The sequence below is a fragment of the Dryobates pubescens genome, chromosome 14, assembly GCF_014839835.1.
Source record: "Dryobates pubescens isolate bDryPub1 chromosome 14, bDryPub1.pri, whole genome shotgun sequence".
NCBI lineage: Eukaryota > Metazoa > Chordata > Aves > Piciformes > Picidae > Dryobates > Dryobates pubescens.
In genome coordinates this window covers 29,041,610-29,064,181 of record NC_071625.1, presented here as the reverse complement: position 1 = coordinate 29,064,181, position 22,572 = coordinate 29,041,610, and the positions used below count along the sequence as shown (strand labels likewise).

General features: G+C 42.7%; 1 protein-coding gene across 6 annotated transcripts in view; it reads right to left on the bottom strand.

The window, feature by feature from the left end:
- Nucleotides 1-1,745: 1,745 nt before the first annotated feature.
- The window catches only part of RUNX1T1 (RUNX1 partner transcriptional co-repressor 1), a 118,657-nt gene continuing 97,830 nt past the window's right edge, over nt 1,746-22,572 (bottom strand). For all 6 annotated transcript variants that reach the window (XM_054167189.1, XM_054167191.1, XM_054167192.1 and 3 more), the window contains 3 exons: nt 19,799-19,867; nt 11,854-12,044; nt 1,746-2,454 (listed from right to left, as the gene is read on the bottom strand). In XM_054167189.1, coding sequence (XP_054023164.1) covers nt 2,179-2,454; nt 11,854-12,044; nt 19,799-19,867 — 536 coding nt within the window. In that variant the 3' untranslated portion in view covers nt 1,746-2,178. The remainder of the gene's footprint in view (nt 2,455-11,853; nt 12,045-19,798; nt 19,868-22,572) is intronic.

Genomic DNA, 22,572 nt, shown 5'->3' with positions numbered 1-22,572 from the left:
AACATCCCTATCAGTGAAGGTTTTTGGGGGGAAAAGGGGGGAAAAAAAAAAAAAAGGGAAAAAAAAAAAACCAACAAAAAAATTTAATAATCCACCACTACTCTATGCTACAGATAAAACTCGGTGAAATGGCTCTAGCATATTTAAAAAGAGTTTTGCCCCAAAAAAACCAAAAAGCATGCCTAGGGAGTCCTTGTGACAGTGCAAAATACATTTATGTACATCCCTCTTACAAAAACACCAATAGGTTAGCATTCCGTGAAGCATGCTAGACTTCTGATTGAAAAACAAAACATAAAACCAAACCCCAAAAATAGCCTAGAACAGAGTGAAATAGCAGCTCCAATAGATAGCAGTTTCTTGTTGCCGTTGTCGTCGTCGTGGCGGTGGTGGTGGTGGTGGGTTTTTTTTTTCCTTCAGGACAAACAACCAACCAAACAATTGTTTTGTCTTGGTGCTTGTTGTTGTTGGGTTTTGTTTTTCTTTTTTTTTTTTTTCCTTGGTTTTTTTTTTTTTGTTCTTTTTTTTGTTCTTTTTGTCTTTAAGCTACTAGAGAAATCTCACTAAATACATACAGATATAAAAGCAGCATAGAAAGATACAGGTTTCTCACCAACTAGGAATAAAGAAGACTAAATGTGAGCATGGTTAAACTACGATGCATCTTCACATTTGTCCAACACATTTACAAGAAAAACACCATTGGGGAACCTCACAGGACAGAAGTGTTTTAACACCAAGAGAACTACTAGGGGGGGATTATTTTTTTTTTCTCCTTTATTTATCTTTTTTTTTTTTTCCTTTTTTTTTTCCCTTCTTTTTTTTTTTTCTCTTTTTTTCCTTTTTTTTTTTTTTCCTTTTTTTTTTTCTCCTTTTTTTTTTTTTTTTTGTTAAATCGAAAATCCAAATGGGATGGGGGATGGAAAGAATTTGGAAAGGGGCTGGAGCTGGAGCCACCGTATTTATTCACTATTATTCTTAATTTTCAATACAAAAACCAAAACCTGGATGAGCTGGACTAGACCCGATTGTCATACTCTGTGGAACCTTGCAAGGAAAAAAAGAAGTGAAGAAATGTCGAAAGGTTTTAGTCGGAGCAGCTGGCTGATGTCAAAGCTGCCAGGATGCTAATTAACTGCAGGCTGTGTCCCTTATTTCTGTATTAAAAAAAAAAAAAGAAAGAAAAAAAAAGGGGGAAAGAAAAAAAAAAAAGTTAAAAAAAAGCCTTTTGTGCTGTGGCAATTTTTATTTGTTGTTGAGTTTGCTGCTGTAGTGTCCTACGTCCCACTGTAAATCATCTCTCGCTTTTCCGTTCCGGTGACCTGGATGTTATTTTATTTCTTTCAGAAGCAGGAAAGGAAAAAAAAAAGGGGGGGGAGGGAGGAGGGAAAAAAAAAAAAAAAAAAAAAGGAAAGAAAGAAAGGAAGAAAAAGAAACACCAAAAAAAAAGAAAAAGAAAAGGAACATCTGTGTCTCCTTCCAATCTGCTGCACATCTGCGCGTTTTGATGCGGGTCTTCAAAGTTCAGTCAGTAACCCACGGACGCCATTCATCTTCTTGTTAAAATGTCTACTGCTGTATCCAATGCTCATGCCCTCGAGGGTTATTTTTTTGTTGTTGGGGTGTTGTTTTTTTTTTTTTTCTTTAATTGTATTTGATTTTCTCTCTCTCTCTTTTTTTTTTCCCTGGTTTTTCTTTTTTTTTTTTTTCCCCTTTTTTTTTTTCTTCTTTTTTTTCCTTTTTTTTTTTCTTTTAATTCCCATTATTGTTATAAAGAAGGTTGTGACTTTTGATATTAGCCTTTTTGCTTTCAACAGCAATTAGCAATCTCTTGGTTTGCTGTTTGGTAAAGCATCTGTTAATGAGGTCATCTAGTTTAAAATCCCAGCTACTGGAAAATAACAGGGAGGAGGTCAAATCTATCATTTTGTGTATATTCTCTGCTCTCTTTTCAGTTTTCTAAAGAAAAGATATCTTTGTTATCCACAATAAGTCATTATGACCCGTTACTGGCCTTCTGTGTTTTCTACCACCTCAAGATACAGTAAGTTCTTTCTTATTGAAGTATTGAAATGTGACAGTTCAGTTAAAATCTTTGAGCATCTGAGGATGAGGAATTGGTTTCGTTTTTGTGTTGTGTATTTTTTGTTGTTGGTTCTCAGAGTTTTGAGTTCAGTCTTAGCGAGGAGTCGCCTCTATGGTGGACGGGGTTCCCGGGGTGGTGGACCTAGGAGTGGCTGCTGGTGGAGTATCGATAGGGCTCCCGGCCCCGCTGCTGGGAGTCACGGAGGAGCTCACTGCTGGTGTCTCTCCTTGCTGCTGGGCTTGGAGAGTTTGTCCACAGATGTGATGGTGCTTCTCCCAGTCCTTATGCTGGCAAAATGAGCCACAGTATCGCGCTGTGTTGCAACCACTGCAGGTTTCACTAGCTTTCCGGCCACAGTTCCAGCAACTCTAAAAGCAAGAGGAGGGAGAGAGATGGCAGAAATTATCTGGTGCTCAAATTATCTAGTGTCTAAATTATCCAGTGTCCCACATTTCACATTAAAAACAGTTGGCAAAGAACCTCTAGTCAACCCCCTGCCTAACAATGGTTGAAGCAACCGTGGTGTTGGTGGCAGCGCCAGTCACCTGGGGCACGCTGGCCTTCAGAAACTATTTAAGAACAAAAGCAGCTATTTGCTAGTAGCAGTGACGTAAATTCCAAGTATGCCCTCACAACCAGCCACCAGAAGCAGGCTGACTAGGAGAAAGTTCTAGTAGAACTTCACCTAACTCCTCTGCCAGTTTTACCCAAGTGAAATAATGAAAGCAGCACACCGGGAAAAGTGCTTCTCCAAAAGTGGAGAGGAGCTAAGGCAAGACAAGAAATCTTGGGAGACCAAGACCTAACACACAGACAAGACTTGTTACTCCAGGAAAACTTCCATTTTAATAACCTGAGTAATGCCATTGGACTCGGTGGCACTTCTGGCAGGGAGCAGTTAAGCTGAAGCCCAAGTCTTTGGCAGGATGAGGAAGCCACTGCAGAATCTGTATGCTATTCATTTTCACACACTCTATAGCTATGCCAGCTGGATGCTGGAACACAGCCAGGCTTTAAGTGATATTCCTCAACTACACAGAAAAAAATTTCCCAATTTCAGAATCAAAGACCTGAATCCAAAACAATATTTTAAGGAAATTAGACATTTAATCGGAGTCAAGTGGCTTCTTCAGAAAATAGCTGTGTGTTACTTCCATCCTCCCCACCTCTTTTTGCTGGGGTGGTATTGTTTTGCTGTGCATTTTGTCAGTTGGTTGGTGTCTGGGGGTTGGTTGTTTGGTTGGGGTTTTTTGTTTGGCATAAGCATTTACTGGCAGATGGAGGAAGAGTAACTGTCCACTGCTCAATTGCTCTGTGAGATTGAAATCGAAAGTACATGACATGCTCAACTCAAAGTAATTAAACACACAGACTAAACCAAGTAATTAAAGATACATGTGTTGAGGACTTTTGTGATTTCTGGGATTTTTTTATTTATAGAATTGCTCCCATCTTTAAAACCACTTTTTTTTTTTGCTTTTTTTAAAAGGTGGGATTACCAACACACAGAACCAGATGTTTCTGATAGTTAAACGTTGGGAATTCAGACTCCTTGTCTGGCATCACCTGGTTTTGATTCAGCATTCATTGTTTCAGGTTTGTTTTGCTCAAACTCTGTCCAGTGCTGGAAAGGTAAAACCACCTTTGGAAATGGATAGCTGTGCTATTCTTGGAACACTTTCCCTTCACAAAAAACCCCTTTTATCTCCACAATGAAAAATAACTATAAGCAATTTAGAACAGTCTATGGACACTGCACACACAGACATTTACACACCCAACGCCATGACCTGGCAAGTTTGCATTAGCCTTTCAAAGAGATCCAATGCCTCCTCTTGCCCACCAGAAAGAGAACAAATGCTGATTTATCTGGATTCTCCTTCTTTAGCTAGGCTAATATTTCTCAACAGTCATGCTGTACTTGTGGAAGTTTCCTTTTGGCAGCTTGATAGTTGCACTGTGATTGGTCACCATGGTTTAATTCTGCTGCAACCATACTGGCACAGAATTTCCCTGCAACACACCCTACTGCCATGCCTACTGACCTCCTAGGATTCTTTTCCACCCAAACTGCCAGCCCTGGCTTTGGCCCATATTTCCCTTTTTCTCCTTATCTGTATGAAACCTCCCCATTCAGACTTGTGTGAAGAGACACCTCCCTGTGGGGTATAATGCTGAAGGCAGCAAGCACCTGCCCAGGTGCAGGAATCCCTCCCTTGTGCACAGCCACCTGCAACTTCAAAGGGAGGGCTTCATTGTGTTGGAACTACTACAAGGATGTCCAACTTTTTCAGTTTAGGGATCTGCTTAGTTAATACAGGGGCAGCTTCTGGGGGAGCTTCATTTTGCTTTTGCTTTTGGGGCAGGCCTATCTGTGCAGGTAGAAATATCTGCAGATGTGACCAGAGCCACTGTAGAAGATTTCAGGATCTTACCACAAGAACTGTATCGATGTCAGAAAACAGTCACTTCATTTTAAGCACATTGGTTCAACTTTCTTATCAAAACACTCATTGATTAACTACCAGCCTGTACATGAAAAGTGGCACATGTGGGCAAGATTTGAATGAAGTGACAAAGCTCTAAGGTGGCTCCTTATGTGATTACTTCATGTGTCCTACGCTGTCTGCAGGGGATTTTGTCCATTGGACATATTTTTTTCCCCATTTAGCAGGTCATTACAGCTTCAGTGTAATTGTGGACATAAAAGCACAGAAAATAGAAAAAAAATAAAATAATAAATGTTACAGCTCACATTCATGCAACAACTTACTGCTTTTAGAAATCACTCCAGTACTAATCAGCATAAGGAAGCACATAAGCCATGGGGAGCTTGAGGTGCAGTAGTAGCTTGATTTAATGTGCAGATGCTACACAACTCTCACCACTGTGGCCATTCATTGCTCCTTCCCATGTGCAAGTAGTGAAAGGCACCAGGAAGGATCAGCCTTGGGCCCTGCAACCTTTGACAGTAGATGACTTCTGTTCATATTGCTTGCTGATAGCTCCAGAGCCCAAATTCTACCAAAGAAAAGCCAGGCTTGAGATGCCAGCTAATAGCGTGGGATGTGCTTCATGTGCCCCTGTTCATCTGTTTCCAGTGGATCCAGGTATCATGGACAGGCCTCAAGCTCACTATGGGACTGAGCATTTTCAAGGTATGTTCCCTTCTGGGAAGCTCTAGCAGGTACCAGCAAAATGGATCAGCTGCTGCAGACAGGAGACCCACTATCTCATGCTGGTGACAAGGTGGCCAGCATGATATGAGGGTGCAGGAGCAGGACTATGGACTGCTTTCATACTCAAGACTCTCTGTCTCCTAACACTGTCTCCTAACACTGTCAAGACCTAACCTGGACTACTCTCAGTTTGGGACTGCACTTTAAATACAACAAATCAAGTAAGACAAATAAGACTTGGAAAGAACTCAGAGAAAGGCATCCAGAACAATTATGTCAGACAAACACAAGCCAAGAGAAGAGACTGAACAAACTCAGGATGGTTAAACCTGAGGAGAGAGGGACATTTGAGAGGGGACAGTAGCACCCAAACGTGTTGGAGGCTACTGCAGTAAAACAATGACCACGTCTACATGGCTGAACAGCAGAACTAACAAGATGAAACATCTCCAAGATGGAAAAAGATGTTATGAGAAATCTGTGTAAGGACAGGCACAAATTGCCTCTTGATGCTGGAAAACCTCCATCAGGAAAGCAGAGGAAGAGCAGCTGTGTTACAGGAATGATACAGCCAGAGTTTTTCAAGCACTGGAAAAGGAGCAGCAGATCTCTCCAAGCCTCTTGTAGCTCATGTTCTCTGTTCTCTAGGTAGTGACCTACTACACTACTCTTGCATCTTGCACTTTATAAAGTTTCAGGTGTAGCTGAAAGCATGAGGAGGACTGGATGATGGTTTAACTCTGCATTGGTTTTCTTGTGAAACAGTGAGATTATACAAAAGGCCAGATTCTCAGACTCCATAATTCAATTTAACTACACTACCTTGAAAACAGATTAACTCAGTGAAATGGGGCTAAAGCACACCAGATGGGAATCTTGCTCCGAAATTATGCCACCGATCACATTTCATCCTCCTCTTTCAACTGACAAGGAACATTGGTCTTAGGTCAGAGCCTTATCTTAGGTCAGCCTCTTAATTCTTGTGCACTTAAGCTTCCATCTTCAAACAAAAGACCTCAGGAACTTCTGTTTGTTTGAAAATTCCTTAAAATCAATGGTCTCCACTTCTGTGGTCTCCAGTACGAGGATGCATACTTGTCAGTAATTTTGCCCATCCCATTGCTTCCATCTTTGAAATATTCAACCACAAGTGAGTCTTTGCTTTCCTCTGACACCCCCAGCTGAGACTCAGGGTAGAGCTTGCTTAAAGAAGAAAAAAACACCCAAATGTACCGAGACATGTTGAAGAGATGATGAACTCTGAAATGCTGTACCACAGCATCAAAGACTGCTCTGTTATCTTTGACAAACTATGGATTTTCCCAGTTTACCGGGAAAGGAAACACGGCCAGGTAGGAAGAACCCAGATTTTTCCTGGTTCTGCAATGCTCGTGGCATTCAAAACTCTTATCACTGCTTACCACAAGGAAAAGAACATCTACAAATCACTGAAACCACAGTGGTGTAGATGACCCACTGAATACCAGCACAAAACCACCCTGCAAAGTCGTTTATGAAAATTCAGTCCAAGACCCACTAGAAAGGGAAGCACACTGGCACTTGGGAAATTCCCACACTGGGTCAAAATGCAGTGCTCCACAAAAAGAGATCCAGGCCTCTAGATGTTTTCTAGAAAGTTACACCTGTCACTGAACATGCCAGGTATGTCCAAGCCACTGCTCATTGTGTGAAGTACATCTATGTTCATCCAAGTCTGCAGGAGAGAAACTAAATGCTGGAAACAGAAGCATGAAGAAGCACAAAGAAGAGACATTTGGGATTAGTGTAGCAGCCTGGGGCAGCTGAGTGCCAACGTTCACATCACACCTGGGCTGATCCTGCACAGAACACAAGCCTCTGGTGCCTTTGTGCCCCCCCACCACTGCAGGGGGGTGATGTGCTGCTTTCTAAGAGATGTGCAGTCAAAAAAAATGTAAACATTAACAGGTATTAGATTTAATACCAACCTAAAAACTAGGCTTGCCTGACTTTTTCAGGTCTGCTGGCACACTCCTGGTCTCAGCGGATTGTTCAGCAGGGATTGAACCCAGCTGTCTTCAAAATGTCAGGTTAAGTGTGATATTCACACACAACATAAATTGCTGCAATATAAATAAGCCCTACCATTACACATCTCTTAAAAGCAGTGATGGACCAGTTACATACTTGTTTTATCTAAACAGATGTCAGCATCTGCTTTAAGCAGAGAGAATCAAAACACTTGTGTTCCTTCCCTGCCCCCAACACCCACCCTGCTCAAAAGTGAGGAAGAGCTCTGAGTGTCAGATTCTTCAGTGGCATTTTATACCCGAGCAGAAAGACAGATGTTTTGATTATTTTCACCACCCCCCTACAATCTGGGCAGCCAGTCTCTTTGCTATGCTGTTCACCCTTACTATTAAAACTGATTTGCACAACAGAACACTGCAGCCAAAGCAAGCTCCACAGTCATTAAAGAGTAGGCTGCTCAAACATGTTCCTCTGCTTAGCCAAGTCAACCCCTGATGAATGGGGCATCTTCTGTCAAGCAACTGTAAGGAACTGGTACAGGAACAATTTGTGGTTAAGTAACAGCCATGCTGACAGGTAGGCCATCTCCTGTCCTTTTACTTTCCAACAGCAGTGTTCTCTGCTAGCTGGCCTACAACCAGCCTGCCCTTACAATAACAGATAATCATGAATCCTAGTCACTGAGGAGGGCTTATGTTGAGAAACAATGGAAATCTTGAGAAAGTAAATGTACACATACTGAAGGAGGGGCACTGTGTGTTCAGTCTCACTGAGCAATTCCAACATCAGCAAAGAACAAGTTCAACAAAGGATAGGGTCGAGGTCAGAAATCTAAGCTGAAAAAAAATATGTAATGTAATGTGGTAATTCTCAAAATACTGCAGGCCACTTCTTGAAAGTCAAGATGCTTCCAAATATTAGGCCTCTCACTGCCCTCAGCTCCCTTTGTCAGCTCAACGTGCCACACTTCATAGTTTTTTCGCAGACAACACCACACTCAGGGATGCTGCTTTTCCTGGTTTAAAAATAAAGCAGAACAAAACCCAGAAAAGGCCTTAAAAAAACCCAGAAGAAAAAACAAAAAAACCCCAAACAAACCCACACCATCAAAAAATCCCTAAAACAACAACAATGAAACAACAAAATACCCACCCCCCCAGTTCTCTTGGGTGAGGAAACGATATATTAGCTTAAGATTGTAATAATTACAAAACTCTCGAGTACTAGTTGCCACTTTGAGCTCTGGAGAAGACTGTAGTGAAAATCATGCCATGAAGTTCTCACACCAAAGCAGCTTAGCCAGGTCCAGGTTGCATTTTACTGGATAACAGATGAAGAGCTGTAAGGAAGAAACCTTGCCAACAGGCAATGAGTGGCCATATCAGATGAAAATTGTATCTGATACTTTAGAAACCCAGTGCCAAATTCTCATCTCCATTTACAGTTTCAGCAGCCAAAAGAACAAATGACACCCGTGGGAGAAATATTCTGTGTCAGGAACTGCATGGTAATGATAGAGCAGCCCATCCTGTGATCTCTTGCAGGCCTCAATGCAATGTCCTGCCAAGGATAAGGAATGAGGAGCGATGCTCAGTCTTCCTCTAGAGCTGTAAGACTGGGGAATCTGCCCTTCTGTCTTCTCGTACTTGGAACGAGAAATACTCTAGCCCTGAAAATATTACTCCAGTGCCTGTAGCACACAGGAATCTGTATTGCTGGAAGTGTTCTGCCGAAACTTATCAGCAAGAGAGAAGCTTGCGGAGACTTACAAATGAGAGAGGCTGTGAAGTTTTATTCCTCAACCCCAACAAACACAAGGCCTCACCTCTGAAGGAACACATTTCAAACACTGTCAAACTGATGTCCTGTCCTCAAAAATGAAGGAAAAGGTTGATCATAGAATTATAGAATGGCTTAGGTTGGACCCTAGAGAGTATCATCTCCAACCCCTTGCCATGGGCAGGGATGCCTCTCAACTGGACTCAGTTGCTCAAGGCCTCATCCAACCTGGCCTTGATCACCCTTAGGGAGGAGGCAGCCACAACCTCCCTGGGCAGCCTAGAGACCGGGGCAGTCTCACCCCCCTCGTAAAAGGAGAGCCAGAGTTAACAGTTAAGCACTGCGCTAAGTGTTTGGTATAATTAGAAGCCTAAGAGAAACTAATAATAGAAACTTAATAGAAGTCAAACTCTCAAGCAAGTATCAATGCCATTTCTTCACAATTCATCAAGCACCTCTAAATACAAAGTGAGAAAACCTGAGTTCTCTGCAGATTCACTAAATCTTTCATTCTTTACCTCAGAACAGCTATCCTGATGTGTCACTCGGGACCCCAGGGGTGAAAGCTGCAGGATCAGGACACTAGACTTGATTTCTAGGTCAAAGAGGCTTGTATCCTCGCTGAGGATGCGCAGCCCTGAGAACATCCCGAACTCTATGAGACACATTTGCCCTTTTTGAAAAGTCCTGATTCCATGAAGTGAGCAATTCTGCTGGAGAAGTAAAGATTTCTATTGTTCTACAGCTTTTTCCAAAGCTATGACTGTTCAGGAGTTAATTAGAGACTGTCTCCATGCGTTCCTTTGGATGCACATTTGCTCGTGGAAGAATGTGCTGTATGTATTGGCACATAACTACTTCCTCTGTCCTGCCTATTCTCTATCAGTTCACTAAACAGATTTAATTTCCCATTTCCTCCAAAGGCATTTACCTTTGGAGTCTTAGTTTTAAAAGAGTCTCTTGTACATACACACACACAAAGTGACAGCTCTTTCATGATACTAAGTCAGACAAATGCCCTTTCTATGAACACAGTGCAAGAAAAATGTCCTTGAGTATCTCAGCTACAAAATGCCAATAAATTGAATTTATGTCTCATTTAATCTACAATGGAACAGTTAGTACTTAAAGGGTACATACACTTCCCTTAGCCCCTTTCTTCCTGAGAAACTTTCAGATGCTGAAAATCAATTCCTTTTGTCTCCTTTTTATTCATCTGCTACACATTAAGGAGAAACTCTGGGCATCCAGTGATCCCACAATAGTCTTTCATCTCCAGAGAAGCCTGGTATGAATTAAAATCTTAGGCTCCCTCAAATTATGGATGCATACTGCAGCATGCCACCAACTTAACTGCCCCTGATGGCTGCCAGTTTTCTCAGCACGCTGCAAGCCAGCTCATCTGCATCTTTCAACTCAAGTGACTCCTCTACAGTGCTGCCCATGCAACCACTAGCACACCCAAATGGATGTCCCCATGCAAAAGGGACTGATAGCCACTCTTTTTTTTCTTCCAACTCCCTGCCATTTACACTTCATATTAAAATGTGGGTTTATTACAGCCAAGATCTCAGTACAAGAACAGTAAATACTTTATGAAAGTATTGGGTTTTTTTCCATTTCAGTGTTCTTGAGAGATAGAGATTATATACAAATCACTTTAAACTGATGTGATTTCTTTGTCATATCTGTATCTAAGGGCAGTTTTGACTTAGGACTCTATTTTTCTGTAACAGCTGTAAAATTTAATTGCTATCTAGACTGCTGTGGCACTGGTCAAACACAGGCTGCTCTTTCACTAGGATGACCTGTACCACAGTAATTCAAGGCTTCCACTATGACGTCTGAAAGTAAATCAAGGCTTAACATACTTCTTGGTTTACTCTTTGTTGCTCTTGCAGTCTGTTGTTCCTCCACTGAAATGCTGTTAACCCACTCCCCAACTCTCCCTGAAGCCAAAGCCACACATTCAAAACAAGGAGTCACTTGCATTCACTTTCTGTTCTACAGGAAATACCATCACTTGCTAATCACTTCTACATCCAGCACTTTCCTCAGACAAGCTTTTAGCCACCTTACTCTCCTAAATAAATAATTTCTTTGTTTAAATTAGATTTTTGGCATGAAGTATTTTCCACCTGGCAATCTTGGTATCCAGTCAATATGGTAGATTGAATAGCTTCAGAAGAAAGCTACTGAAAAGCTACATTAGAAGAGAAATGAGTGCATGATATGCAGCCTTGAACAGCAGTTAAAAGGTAAGAAGACAGCTCAGGAGAAGTGAAGGGTCCTGGGAGACCTAATTGCCACCTTCCAGTACCTGAAGGGGGCCTGCAAGAAGGCTGCAGAGGAACAACGGCATGCAGTGATAGGATGAGGGGCAATGGCTTCAAACTAGGGAGGAGCAGATTTAGACTGGATATTAGGAGTAAGTTGTGCACCACGAGGGTAGTGGAACACAGGAACAGGTTGCCCAGGGAGGTGGTTGAGGCCCCATCCCTGCAGATATTCAAGGTGAGGCTTGACCAGGCTCTGGGTGACCTGATCTAGTGGAGGACCTGATGGAGGGGGATTGGACTCGATGACCTTCAGAGGTCCCTTCTGTCTTGGACTGTTTTGGACTCAGACTACAAGATAGCCAAGAAAGCCGAGAGCTCAGCACGTGCCTGAAATATGCATCCAAAGCAACTGTGCAAACAGTTAACAGCAGGCACTGGACTGCCAGGCCACACAAACGGCAGCTCGAGGCCAGCTCAGACGCAGCCACAGGTGACGCGTGCCCAGCAAAGAGGCTCTTACCTCGCTCGAATCCTCCTGCTGATTGATAACAGCCAGGGCGTCCTCCGCGGCCTGGCGCTTGGCCTCGGCCACCGTGCGCTCCATCTTGGCTCTCTCCGAAGTGATCATGTCGTGCGCCTTGCGCTCCGCCTCCGACACCGCCTTCTGCAGCTCCGCCATCGCCTGCCGCTTGACTTCGTTGACAGCTTCCTCTGCAAGAGAGGCAAGAGAGCCTCATCAGCACAGCACAGCCGGCACAGGGCTACGCAGGACTGAGACATGAAACACAGCAGGTAACTCTATTGAATTGAGAGACCTCATTTTGAGAAGGACATAGAGGAAATGGTTTCCTCAAGACTCTCTTCAAGACCACCCAGGGGCTTCTTTACTTCCCCACCACCCAAGTCACAGGATCACAGGATGTCAGGGGCTGGAAGGGACCCAAAGAGATCACCGAGTCCAATCCCCCTGCCAGAGCAGGACCGTACAGTCTAGCTCAGGTCACAGAGGAACACATCCAGATATGCCTCAAAAGTCTCCAGAGAAGGAGACTGCAACTTCTCTGGGCAGCCTGCTCCAGTGCTCTGTGACCCTTACAGTAAAGAAGTTCCCTCTTGTGTTGTGGTGGAACCTCCTGTGCTTCAGCTTACATCCATTGCTCTTTGTCCTATCCCAGAGAGCAAGTGAGCAGAGCCTGTCCCCTCCCTCCTGATCCACAGTCCTCAGATATTTATAAACATTTATTAAATCCCCTCTCAGTCTTCTCTTCTCCAGACTAAGAAGCCCCAGGTCCCTCAGCCGTTCCTCACCAGGCAGTGCTCCAGTCCCCTAATAATCCTCATAGCCCTCTGCTGGACCCTCTCCAGCAGATCCCTGTCCCTCTTGAACTGGGGACCCCAAAACTGAACACAGTACTCAAGATGAGGTCTCACCAGGACAGAGTAGAGGGGGAGGAGAACCTCCCTTAATCTGCTGGACACCCTCTTCTTGATACACCCCAGGATCCCATTGGCCTTCTTGGCCACCAGGGCACATTGCTGTCCCATGGATAACTTGTTATCCACCAGGACTCCCAGGTGCCTCTCCACAGGGCTGCTCTGCAGCAGACCACCTCCCAGCCTGTACTGCTGCTGTTTATTAAGTCTCACCCCTTGTGACGATTTTCCTCAGTACTTAAACGCAGACATTTCAGACCGCTAGTGCATTATTCCTGCAGTCTTTCTGAACGCTTGACTTGGAGAATGAGTTTTGCAGCACACCAAGACTGACGAATACGTTTGGCAAGAATTATCATTAGGGCTTAAGATTACAGCCTTTTTCCCAAATCTATCTGGAAATTCAGACAGGCTTTATAGGCAATTCACCACACTCTTCTGCCATGTTAACAAATAAATACATTAAGTTAAAAAAACAAAACAAAACAAAACAACAACAAAAAACCCAAACCCACAAGGGTCTATTTTAAAAATTGACATCTCTGCTCTAATATCTTTCCCTGGACATGTAACTTTATGAGCCAAAACTCAAATTTGTTTATGAACATTCGTTTGACCTCTTGATCTCCCCTTCAAAGCCACGTTTACCCTGGGAAAGCTCAACTTCCTGGCTCCACCGAGCTCTTGAGCACAGCCCAGGCAGCGCGGCTTCGGCGCACGATTAACGCTGAGCGAGGGGCACGCTGCTTCGTTACATAAACCCCTCCATGCTTCTGCTGAAAGAAGGGAGCCAGGACAACCCGAGCCTTCAGCAGACACCAGTGTCATGCCTTTTATTCTGGGAAACATGGATTGTCACAAATTGGTTATTTGGGGTTTGATGCAGGAAGAGTGCAAAGATTTTCCTAATGAACGGTCTTTTAATTGACGACTAAAACAAGTGATTTTTTTTTTCTTTTAATTAACTGCTCTAATTAACAAGGAAACCATCCTCCCCCTGAATTAGTTTATCTAATTTTCATCTTTATTCAAAGCAAAATGACAATGATTAATTGAAAATTTAATAAGCAGTAATTATTAACTTGGCAAACCTAGTACCAATTAACACTCTATTAAAACTAATTATGACATGTTTCATTCAAGTGTTTGCACTTAATTGTTTCATCCATTTAAAAACCACCTTAATTAAATGTTCTGTTTAATTAAAAACATAGATTTCTAATAAAACTGTTTTACTGTAGATTAAAATCTCAGTACTACAACTGTGTTAACAGGTTTGGGGTTCAGCCTGTCTATTTATTTGTCTGCATGCACATAGAGCTAACTCTTCTGTGCAGATACCAAGTGCAGATACTCCTGAATTGCCCCATGGCTCTCACTTGCTATCTGAAAAAAAAAAACCCAATACATGAAGTTTCCATTTTGAGTTATTAAGCAAAATTACAATAAATAATTAACTTTAAGCCACATACTGACCAAAATGGAATTAATGAAAATGAAAGAAGAGTTCTGTTAGTCTCTTCGCGTGAGTGCGCTACGCTTGTGCACGTCTACAGGAGATGTTTCAACTCAAGTTTTTGAGGAAGGGGAGGGAATATGGAGATAAAAACTTCTGCCTTCATTTTTATGAGGCTAAAAATATGCCCTTATATTACCCTACCATAAATGTTGTTTAGGGGAAAGCCTCAGGAGAGGGGAGAAAAAAAAATCATACCCTTCAACCACACAGCCAAGGCTTAATTTACTTTGAATATTCAAGGTGAATTAAAATTCTATCTAAGTGGCAATACAGGACAATAATTTTTGCTTACGATCAAAGCTGCAGCTAGACTAATTGTATATGCAAAGCAGGCAATTTATATTTAAATTATGCATTCCTATTCTAGTCCCACAGGCGCACACAGAGCAGCAAAGGGAATTGGTAGGACATTTGCAAGGTGCTTGAATATTTATTACCAACTGCAAACATTCACTGATCATGAGAAACAAAAGTATAACACAGGCAAACATACAGATGCAATTTTATTACCATTTTCATAAAAATGAGGCAGCTTAAATACAGACATTTTGTTTCTATGAACTGCAGTTACTAACCAAGTGGGCTCCTTTGAGAAAAATCTCTGTTCTTGCTGGTGTTTGCTAGAAGAGAAACTACCTTTGCATAGCGTGATGCGCTTTCATTACACCACGGAAATCTGATTTTACTTTGAGGTGTTTGCAGCAGTTAGAAACGTGAGTTTAAGCTATGGTGTTCAACAGGAGCACAACACTCCCCAAGATTTTACAGAGGCTTCTGATTTTGTCAGGTTTTTATCCTACATAAACTGCTTCTTTTCAGTCCAAATATAGAAACTGATCCTTCTGTTCTAACCTCTGTACTGCGTAAGTTTTGCACAAAGCTTCTGAGAACATTAAGGTGCTTAAAGGGCTTACAGGGCCATATGCATGGCTGATACTTTTTAATTGGCATAAACCACGCATTTATCTATTATAAACCACATTTCTGTATTATAAAACACATACATTTGGTATTTAGGACTTCAGTGTTTCCATTAACTGTGAGAACAAAATTTCTGTTGTGCCATAGTAAGCGTGAGAATAATTAGTTAAAATCTTTGGTGGGTTTTGGTTGCAATGCACCACATTTCACTATATTCTGAACTCATGAACACCCAAATCAACTGGACACAATGTCACTGAATTTCTGCATTTCTCAAAAATCACTGTTTCCACTACCTACAGGTATTTTATAGACACAGAATGCAGGCTTCACAGTTTCAGATAACAGGAAAAGTTATGGGTGACAGTGAAGGAGATTTTATTCACCTTGACAATGCTGAGCTGTGAAGATCAAGAATGATACCAGCACTCCTCCTGCATTTCCATTATCAGAAAACATAAATCTGAAAGTTTTTAAACCTAAGTATCTAAGGAGCACATGCCTGCATCCTTCACTTTCCAACTAATGCTGAGCATTCTTGGCAGCAATCCACTGTGTCATTTAGGAACACAATTGAAATCTTCATTCCCTTTGAATAGCACTAACTGGAGAGAAGCTCCAGGGAGCTAACAGCCTGCGTGGAACAGGCATTACTCAGCATGATCAGAGGTCCTGGGAGCTGACTCAGGAGAGGAACTCAACTCATCATTCACTGCTCTACGTAACCCAGCTCCTGGTGACCTCCCTCACATCGTGTGCACACTCAGTCCACAGAATGAGGAAGGAAAGGTGGCAGCAGGGGCACATTTCTGTGCCAGCACATTTTGAATCACCTCACTGTCAGGCTGATCCTGGCAAAGGAGGTCACCAGCAGCTGGTGACATGAGTTATCTCAGCTTCAGTCTCTTTCTCAGGACTACCCTGGAAAATGTGCAGGGGCTGTATTGCCTTTGTGTGATAAATTATGGTCATTCCATGCTTGTGGTCATTATGGTCATTCCATTCCTGTGCTTCCATTGGGGCTGCCATGAACAGCAGGCCTTGCTAAGTGATAGGGGATGGTTGGAAGACAACTTTCCTCGTGACGCAGAAAGAAGCCAAGGTAGCAGGCTGCAGTGGGTCTGGGATCCCCTCAATATTTAAAATACAGAGAAATAGGTATCTCCAGGGAGTGAGTGAAACAATCAACTACCTGACTGATCCTCTTCACATGTCTGCCTCTCTCTTAACTCCTGAAGGACACAACTTGGCTTGGACTCTTCGTCTACGTATCTGGAATTCAGTGAGGCAAACCAGTGCACTAATGACTCCTTTTCTCCAATAATCACAGAAATACACACTTAATGTGGTATATTTCAAGAACTGCTCTGGAGTCTCTCAAGCCTCCAGAATAAAAAAGTGATTCTCTTTTTCACAGGCTTTAGAAGTTGCTTATTGACTGATTTTAGGCCACATTTTCAGTTCAAGAGATTCAGCATCCCAATCAGACTTCTATACTCAATTCAGCTGTGTACAAATTGGTCTTTATACACATCTGAAATACCAAGGCATCCACACTGAGCCATCTGCAATTACTTCCGAGAGATCTGTAGCCTTCTTGAGTGGCAGTTGCAGTCCAGCCAGGAGCATCTCTTTCTTTGCTCTGGTGAGACCTCACCTGGAGTACTGTGTACAGGTCTTCAATATAGGAAGGACCCAGACCTGATGGAGAGGATCCATAGAAAGGCCACAAAAACTATCAGTGGGTTGGAGCACCTCTGCTATGAGGACATGCTGATGGAGCTGGGGGTGCCCAGCCTGGAGAATAGGAGGCTCTGGGGAGACCTAATAGCAGCTTTCCAGTACCTGAAGGGGGCTACAGGAAGGATGTAGAGAGACTGTTTACAAAGACCTGCAGTGACAGGATGAAGGTCAATGGCTTCAAACTAGACAACAGCAGATTTAGATTGGATGTTAGGAGGGTGGTGGAACACTGGAACAGGTTGCCCAGGGAGATGGTTGAGGCTCCATCTCTGGAGATATTCAAGGTGAGGCTCAACAAGGCCCTGGGCAACCTGATCTAGTTGATGATGTCCCTGCTGGCTGCGGGGAGGTTGGACTGGATGAGCTTTGGAGGACTCTTCCGGCCTGGACTACTCTATACTTCTATCATCTCAAAAGGCAATACAGACCAATTCTTACAGAGAAGAATTTGGTTTGTACTGCCTTGAAAGGATTATGGAATTGTGGAGACCTCCACCTTCGGTGCACCCTCCTGAAAATGACGGCCTGTGATTTATGATGAGCAGGATGATTTCTGATGTTTGACTTGGTAGCAGACACGGACCCGTGTCCTCCAGAGAATCAGAGGGGTTTCATTCTCCTGTTCGCAGGCATGCTTAGCTAATACAAACAATCTGATTTCAACGCACGTCAACTTGAAAACAGAGCTTGGAAAAAAGACCAAAGGAAAAACTTTGTTTCCAAGGGGTTGATGAAATACATGTTCACAAGAGGACATGTCAGGCTCCTGTGCTCTACCATCTGTGGATGTATGCAGTGTGAATGCACGTCCAGTGTTCTAACTCAAGCCAAAAGTTTCCATTACCCTTGTATGGCTAGCTTAGAGAGAAACTTTTTTTGTTCCATTTTATTGTGCGGCAATCTACAAGTCATAAACGACCTGATATGCCAAATGACATCTGTGGTTGTTTTAGGCTGTGCCTTTAACATTTTTCACAGATCTTGAGCAGAAAAGTAGTGAAGTGTAAACAAATCACTACTGGGTGTAGAAAGGAAAACAGAGATCATTCTAAACAATCCCATTGGAGAGATAAATACCCTGAGACTGGTTGTACCAAAACAATTCTTTTTCTCTTCTGGCTTCTTCACTTTGGAGAGATACTAATTTGCTTCTGCTTGACTTTGGCTGCATTGTTCTGCTTAAGTCTAACAGCAACTTTCACTGCTCCTTTCTCCCTTCTTTGGACAGGGAACTAGGGAGGACACAGCAAAGGAGAAGCTAGTAGTTTCCCCTGGTCTTTGACCAGGGGGCTCTTGTGCCGTTTGTTAATCGTAAGTATCTGTCAATCTTGTAACTCCTGTGTATTTTGTACATCTTCATTGCATTCCATTGTAGATTGTAGTTTTGCCTGTAAATACAGCTTTCATTTGCTTCCAGCTGAGCTGGGCTGGCAAAGTTAGTGTTGGGGGGGGAAAATTTCAACCCACCACAACATCAAGCCTAGATTCTGCAGGAGGAATAAAGTTCTTGAAATTCAATAGTGCACCTCTTAGGGAGAGCTCCTGATACTGCCTCTGCTTTACTTATCTTTTCATATAAGTTGTTAACATAAATAAGGCAAAACAATCTAGAAAAATACTTCTGGACATTGGCTACACTTTCCTAGGCCAAAAGAAAAATATGTGGATTGTTCATTTTTCATAGAAAATGCAATTATTTCCCAAAATATCAATTAACATATCAGCAAATGTTTCAGTTTTAGATGACAAACTCCCATCACACAAAACCTGCAGCTTTCTGCTGATGCAGTGGTCTGCCAGTGTGGCATCGTTACAGAACACCCTAAAGCAGCAAGCAGTTACAGGCCATTTGACCAGAAAGCATCAAAATTGCTGCATATTTGCTGTTTAATCATTAACTCCTGCTCAGACAGCTGCTGTAGACTTCCTGGTGATACAGGTGTTCAAAAGAGGTAGAGGTGGTGCTTGAGTGGGTATATAGAAGCTCTACTACCTCGCTGGAGTTCAAGAGCTACCTCCTGGCCCCTCTGAAAACAAGGAAGCTCTGATATCAGTGTCAAAAGAGCAAAGATTTAGCTCCAGCACAGCAATGGGATCCTTGCCAGGAAACTCCTGTGCTCAGGCAGAGTTTCAAAGTGTTGATGAAACCTCTGCACAACCACGTTGCTGTCAATGGCTGTGCAACCATCCAGAGCAGCTGCAGGGATGTGATCTTGCTTACCTCATTGAAACTTTGCAGCTCTATGAACACAAACTTCACTGGGGGCTGACAGGCACAAAAGCTTTTTTAAATTAGGAATGGCTACCTGACACAGCTGAAGGTTTTGCTTTAACAGATAAACTCAGGTTTTCTTCCTTCCTTTGGAGATTCTTACTTTAGGTAGGTAAGAACCCTGATGCCAACATAAAAACCCAGCCAAACAACAACAAAAAAGTACAAATCCCACACAAACTTGGTTGCTTTTAAATTGCTAACAGACCGAAGCTTTAAGCATATCACATTTCAGCCTGAAACCATTATGACCCCTGAAAAGAGAGATCCCTTAATGGAAGTACTGATATCCCCCTAACTATAGCAGCAGATGCTTCTATTAAAAAGATTACTTCATGTCCTGATCAGTTGCAGTTTAACATTAAACTGCAGTTGCAGCTTAAATTAAACACAATTTCTTCTTGTTACCAGCAAGCCCTTTTGTTCCTTTCTGTTGTTGTTGTCTGAGTTTTTGTTTTTGTTTTGGTGGGTTTTTGGTTGTTGTTGGGTGTTTTTTTTTTCATTCCTCATGTCAGTGCATTAACAACTGCACACAGCTGCCAGAAGACTAAGCTGGTGTTTTTGAACAGTTCTTACCAGCTTTCTTCCAGATCTCCTCTGGCACGTATCCAGACGCAGGCCTGTGAAGGAATTCCCGATGCGATTCTGCAGGAGGAGGGGGTGTGGAGAGAAAAAGAAAGCATCATAAGCAATGCTGGCTTGTTGAGAACAAGGATTAGAGAAATACCTTTTCCCTTTACTTATCACTCAGACAAAGAAAATCATGTGAAGTTTTTCTTTGCTCAAAATAAAACAGATGCCACAGCCACGGCTCACAAATGTCACCCAGCCCAGAGCAGCATTTAAGATTCTAATGCCTCACCTTAAGCCAAGGTCAGAGGAGTTTGATTTATTTTTGCTTTACAACTCAACTCTCTGTGACAGTTTCCACGCTTTTAAGGTTGGTTTAAGGTTGGTTGGAGACCAACTGAGGGAGTGATGTGCTTCATCTTTTGTTATTATGTTTATGAAAAGGAAGAAGAAAGAGGGCAACAGTCCAGTTTGGCACTTCTGCTCTCTGAAAACAGAACGGCTACCAACGAGCCGAGATAAAAGCCAAGATGTCATGGCAGTGATCAAATAAGCTGTCCAAAGAAAAAGGAAGGGGTGTTCCTCCATGTTCAGAGCTGTGTTTTCCTACATCTGAGCCCATGTTGGCAACTGTGGCTGCATGAGTTTGAAAACCTGAACCTTCAGGGTAAGTCCCCTAAAAACATATGCTGCCTAACAACTTCACTGGAGCTGAAGCTTGTAACTCACCCATATATTTTAATCAGATTTTGACAGCCCTTTCCCCCTCTTCTCTGTTTTTTAAAGGCTTTAACCCCTGGGCCTGAGTGTAAGAGCTCTGAAATCACCAAGATCCCTTCCACACGGACTTCAAAGACGCAAGATCAGACGTTACAGAAAGAAAATTCACTTTGGCCTGAAATACAGCACACAGATTCTCAGCTGATGACAAGCTGCCCTCTTCAAATGCAACTTTAAAAGTGATTAACTATTTTTCAAAGTGGTAGAGGAAAAATGAAAAAAAAACCAAACCAAAAAATCAAACCTATACAGCTCATTGCCACAATTCCTATTGCCTGTGTGGTAGAATTCAGTTGTCAAAATAGAACAACTTGATTTATTACACTGGAGAGAAGGTTTGCATCTTTTTAGAGATGCTGCTAGGAATTAAACGTTCTGTTTGAGGTTTGAAGTGTAGCAAGAATACATATGCTCTTCTTTAAGTACCAATTTTTATCAAATATGTCATTTATGGGTTTTTTTGGGGGTATCTTAAAGTTGTTCTTCATTAACTTACTGTGTCCAGTTCTGGAGCCCCTAGCACAGGAAGGATCTGGAGGTGCTGGAAGGTGCCCAGAGAAGGGCCACAAGGATGAGCAGAGGGCTGGAGGTGCTCTGCTATGGAGACAGACTGAGGGAGTTGGGGCTGTTCAGTCTGGAGAAGAGAAGGCTCCAAGGTCACCTAATTGTGGCCTTCCAGTATCTGAAGGGGGCTACAAGAAAGCTGGGGAGGGACTTTTGAGGGTGTCAGGGAGTGATAGGACTGGGGGAATGGAAAAAAAAATAGAAATGGGTAGATTGAGATTGGATGTTAGGAAGAAGTTCTTCCTCGTGAGGGTGGTGAGAGCCTGGCACAGGTTGCCCAGGGAGGTGGTGGCAGCCTCATGGCTGGAGGTGTTTGCAGCCAGGCTGGATGTGGCTGTGAGCAAGCTGCTGTAGTGTGAGGTGTCCCTGCCCATGGCAGGGGGGTTGGAACTGGCTGAGCCTTGAGGTACCATCCAACTCAAACAATTCTATGATTCTAACTTGGTCAAAATGTAGTATTTTTAAGAAAAGAGTTTAATCACTAGTATTGCAAATCTTTTTTCCACACCACCATACATATCCATGCAGTACTGTTTATATGCAGTAGCCTACAGAACCTTAAACACATTTAAAAAGATGCCATTTAATATTACAGACAGCTACCAAAGATGGAAATGCCAGGGTCTGTGTCAGCTACACAGAGGGCAGGGAATCCCAATCCCTCTGCACTGCTCCACAGATGCAGCTCCTAGCAGATGAATCTGCATACACCAGTGGGGCAGATCGAATCTTCCCATCTGACAAGCAGCTGAGTGGATTTCCCCAGCTCCTCTATTTGTCACTGGAGTATGGGATGGAAGTAAAATGGATTTTTGTAGGCAGAACTTCACACCGCCAGAGCATCAAATGATGGGTGGGTGTGTGGAAGATTCTGCAAAACAGCTATTTACTCTGGTTTAATTGACTTGATTGAGAACTTCAGACCTGATGCTGAAAACAGGAAAATTCTCAGTATCACTTGGCTTGTGTGATTCTAGAGATGACAAATACCACTGTGTACACTGCTTGCATCCCTTGGAGGCTTTTAGACTTCCAGGCACAGTGCCAGTTCTGTCAGGGACAGAGGTGGAGGCAGAAAACATTGCTTGAGAGCTCAAGAAAACTGAAGGCAAAACATCCAAACACTCTCATTTGCATTTCCTACAATACCTGCAGCAACAGACCCAACCAGATTGCAAATGTGGCAGACAAGGGGTTTGTTGCATTCATGGCTTGTAGTTTCTGCTGGGCTTTATCTCCTGTTAAAGGTACCGTATCTACTCCAAGGAGATCATAGCCTCGATTTAAGCCCTTTAGCCTGTTACTCACAATTAAAACCAAAGAGTTGGGGAGCTGATTTTTTTGGTAAGCATGACTTTCCAAAAAAGGAATTTGATGACATAAATGACCAGATTGCCAGCTAATTGTTAAGATTTCCAAAACATAAACATCAATCA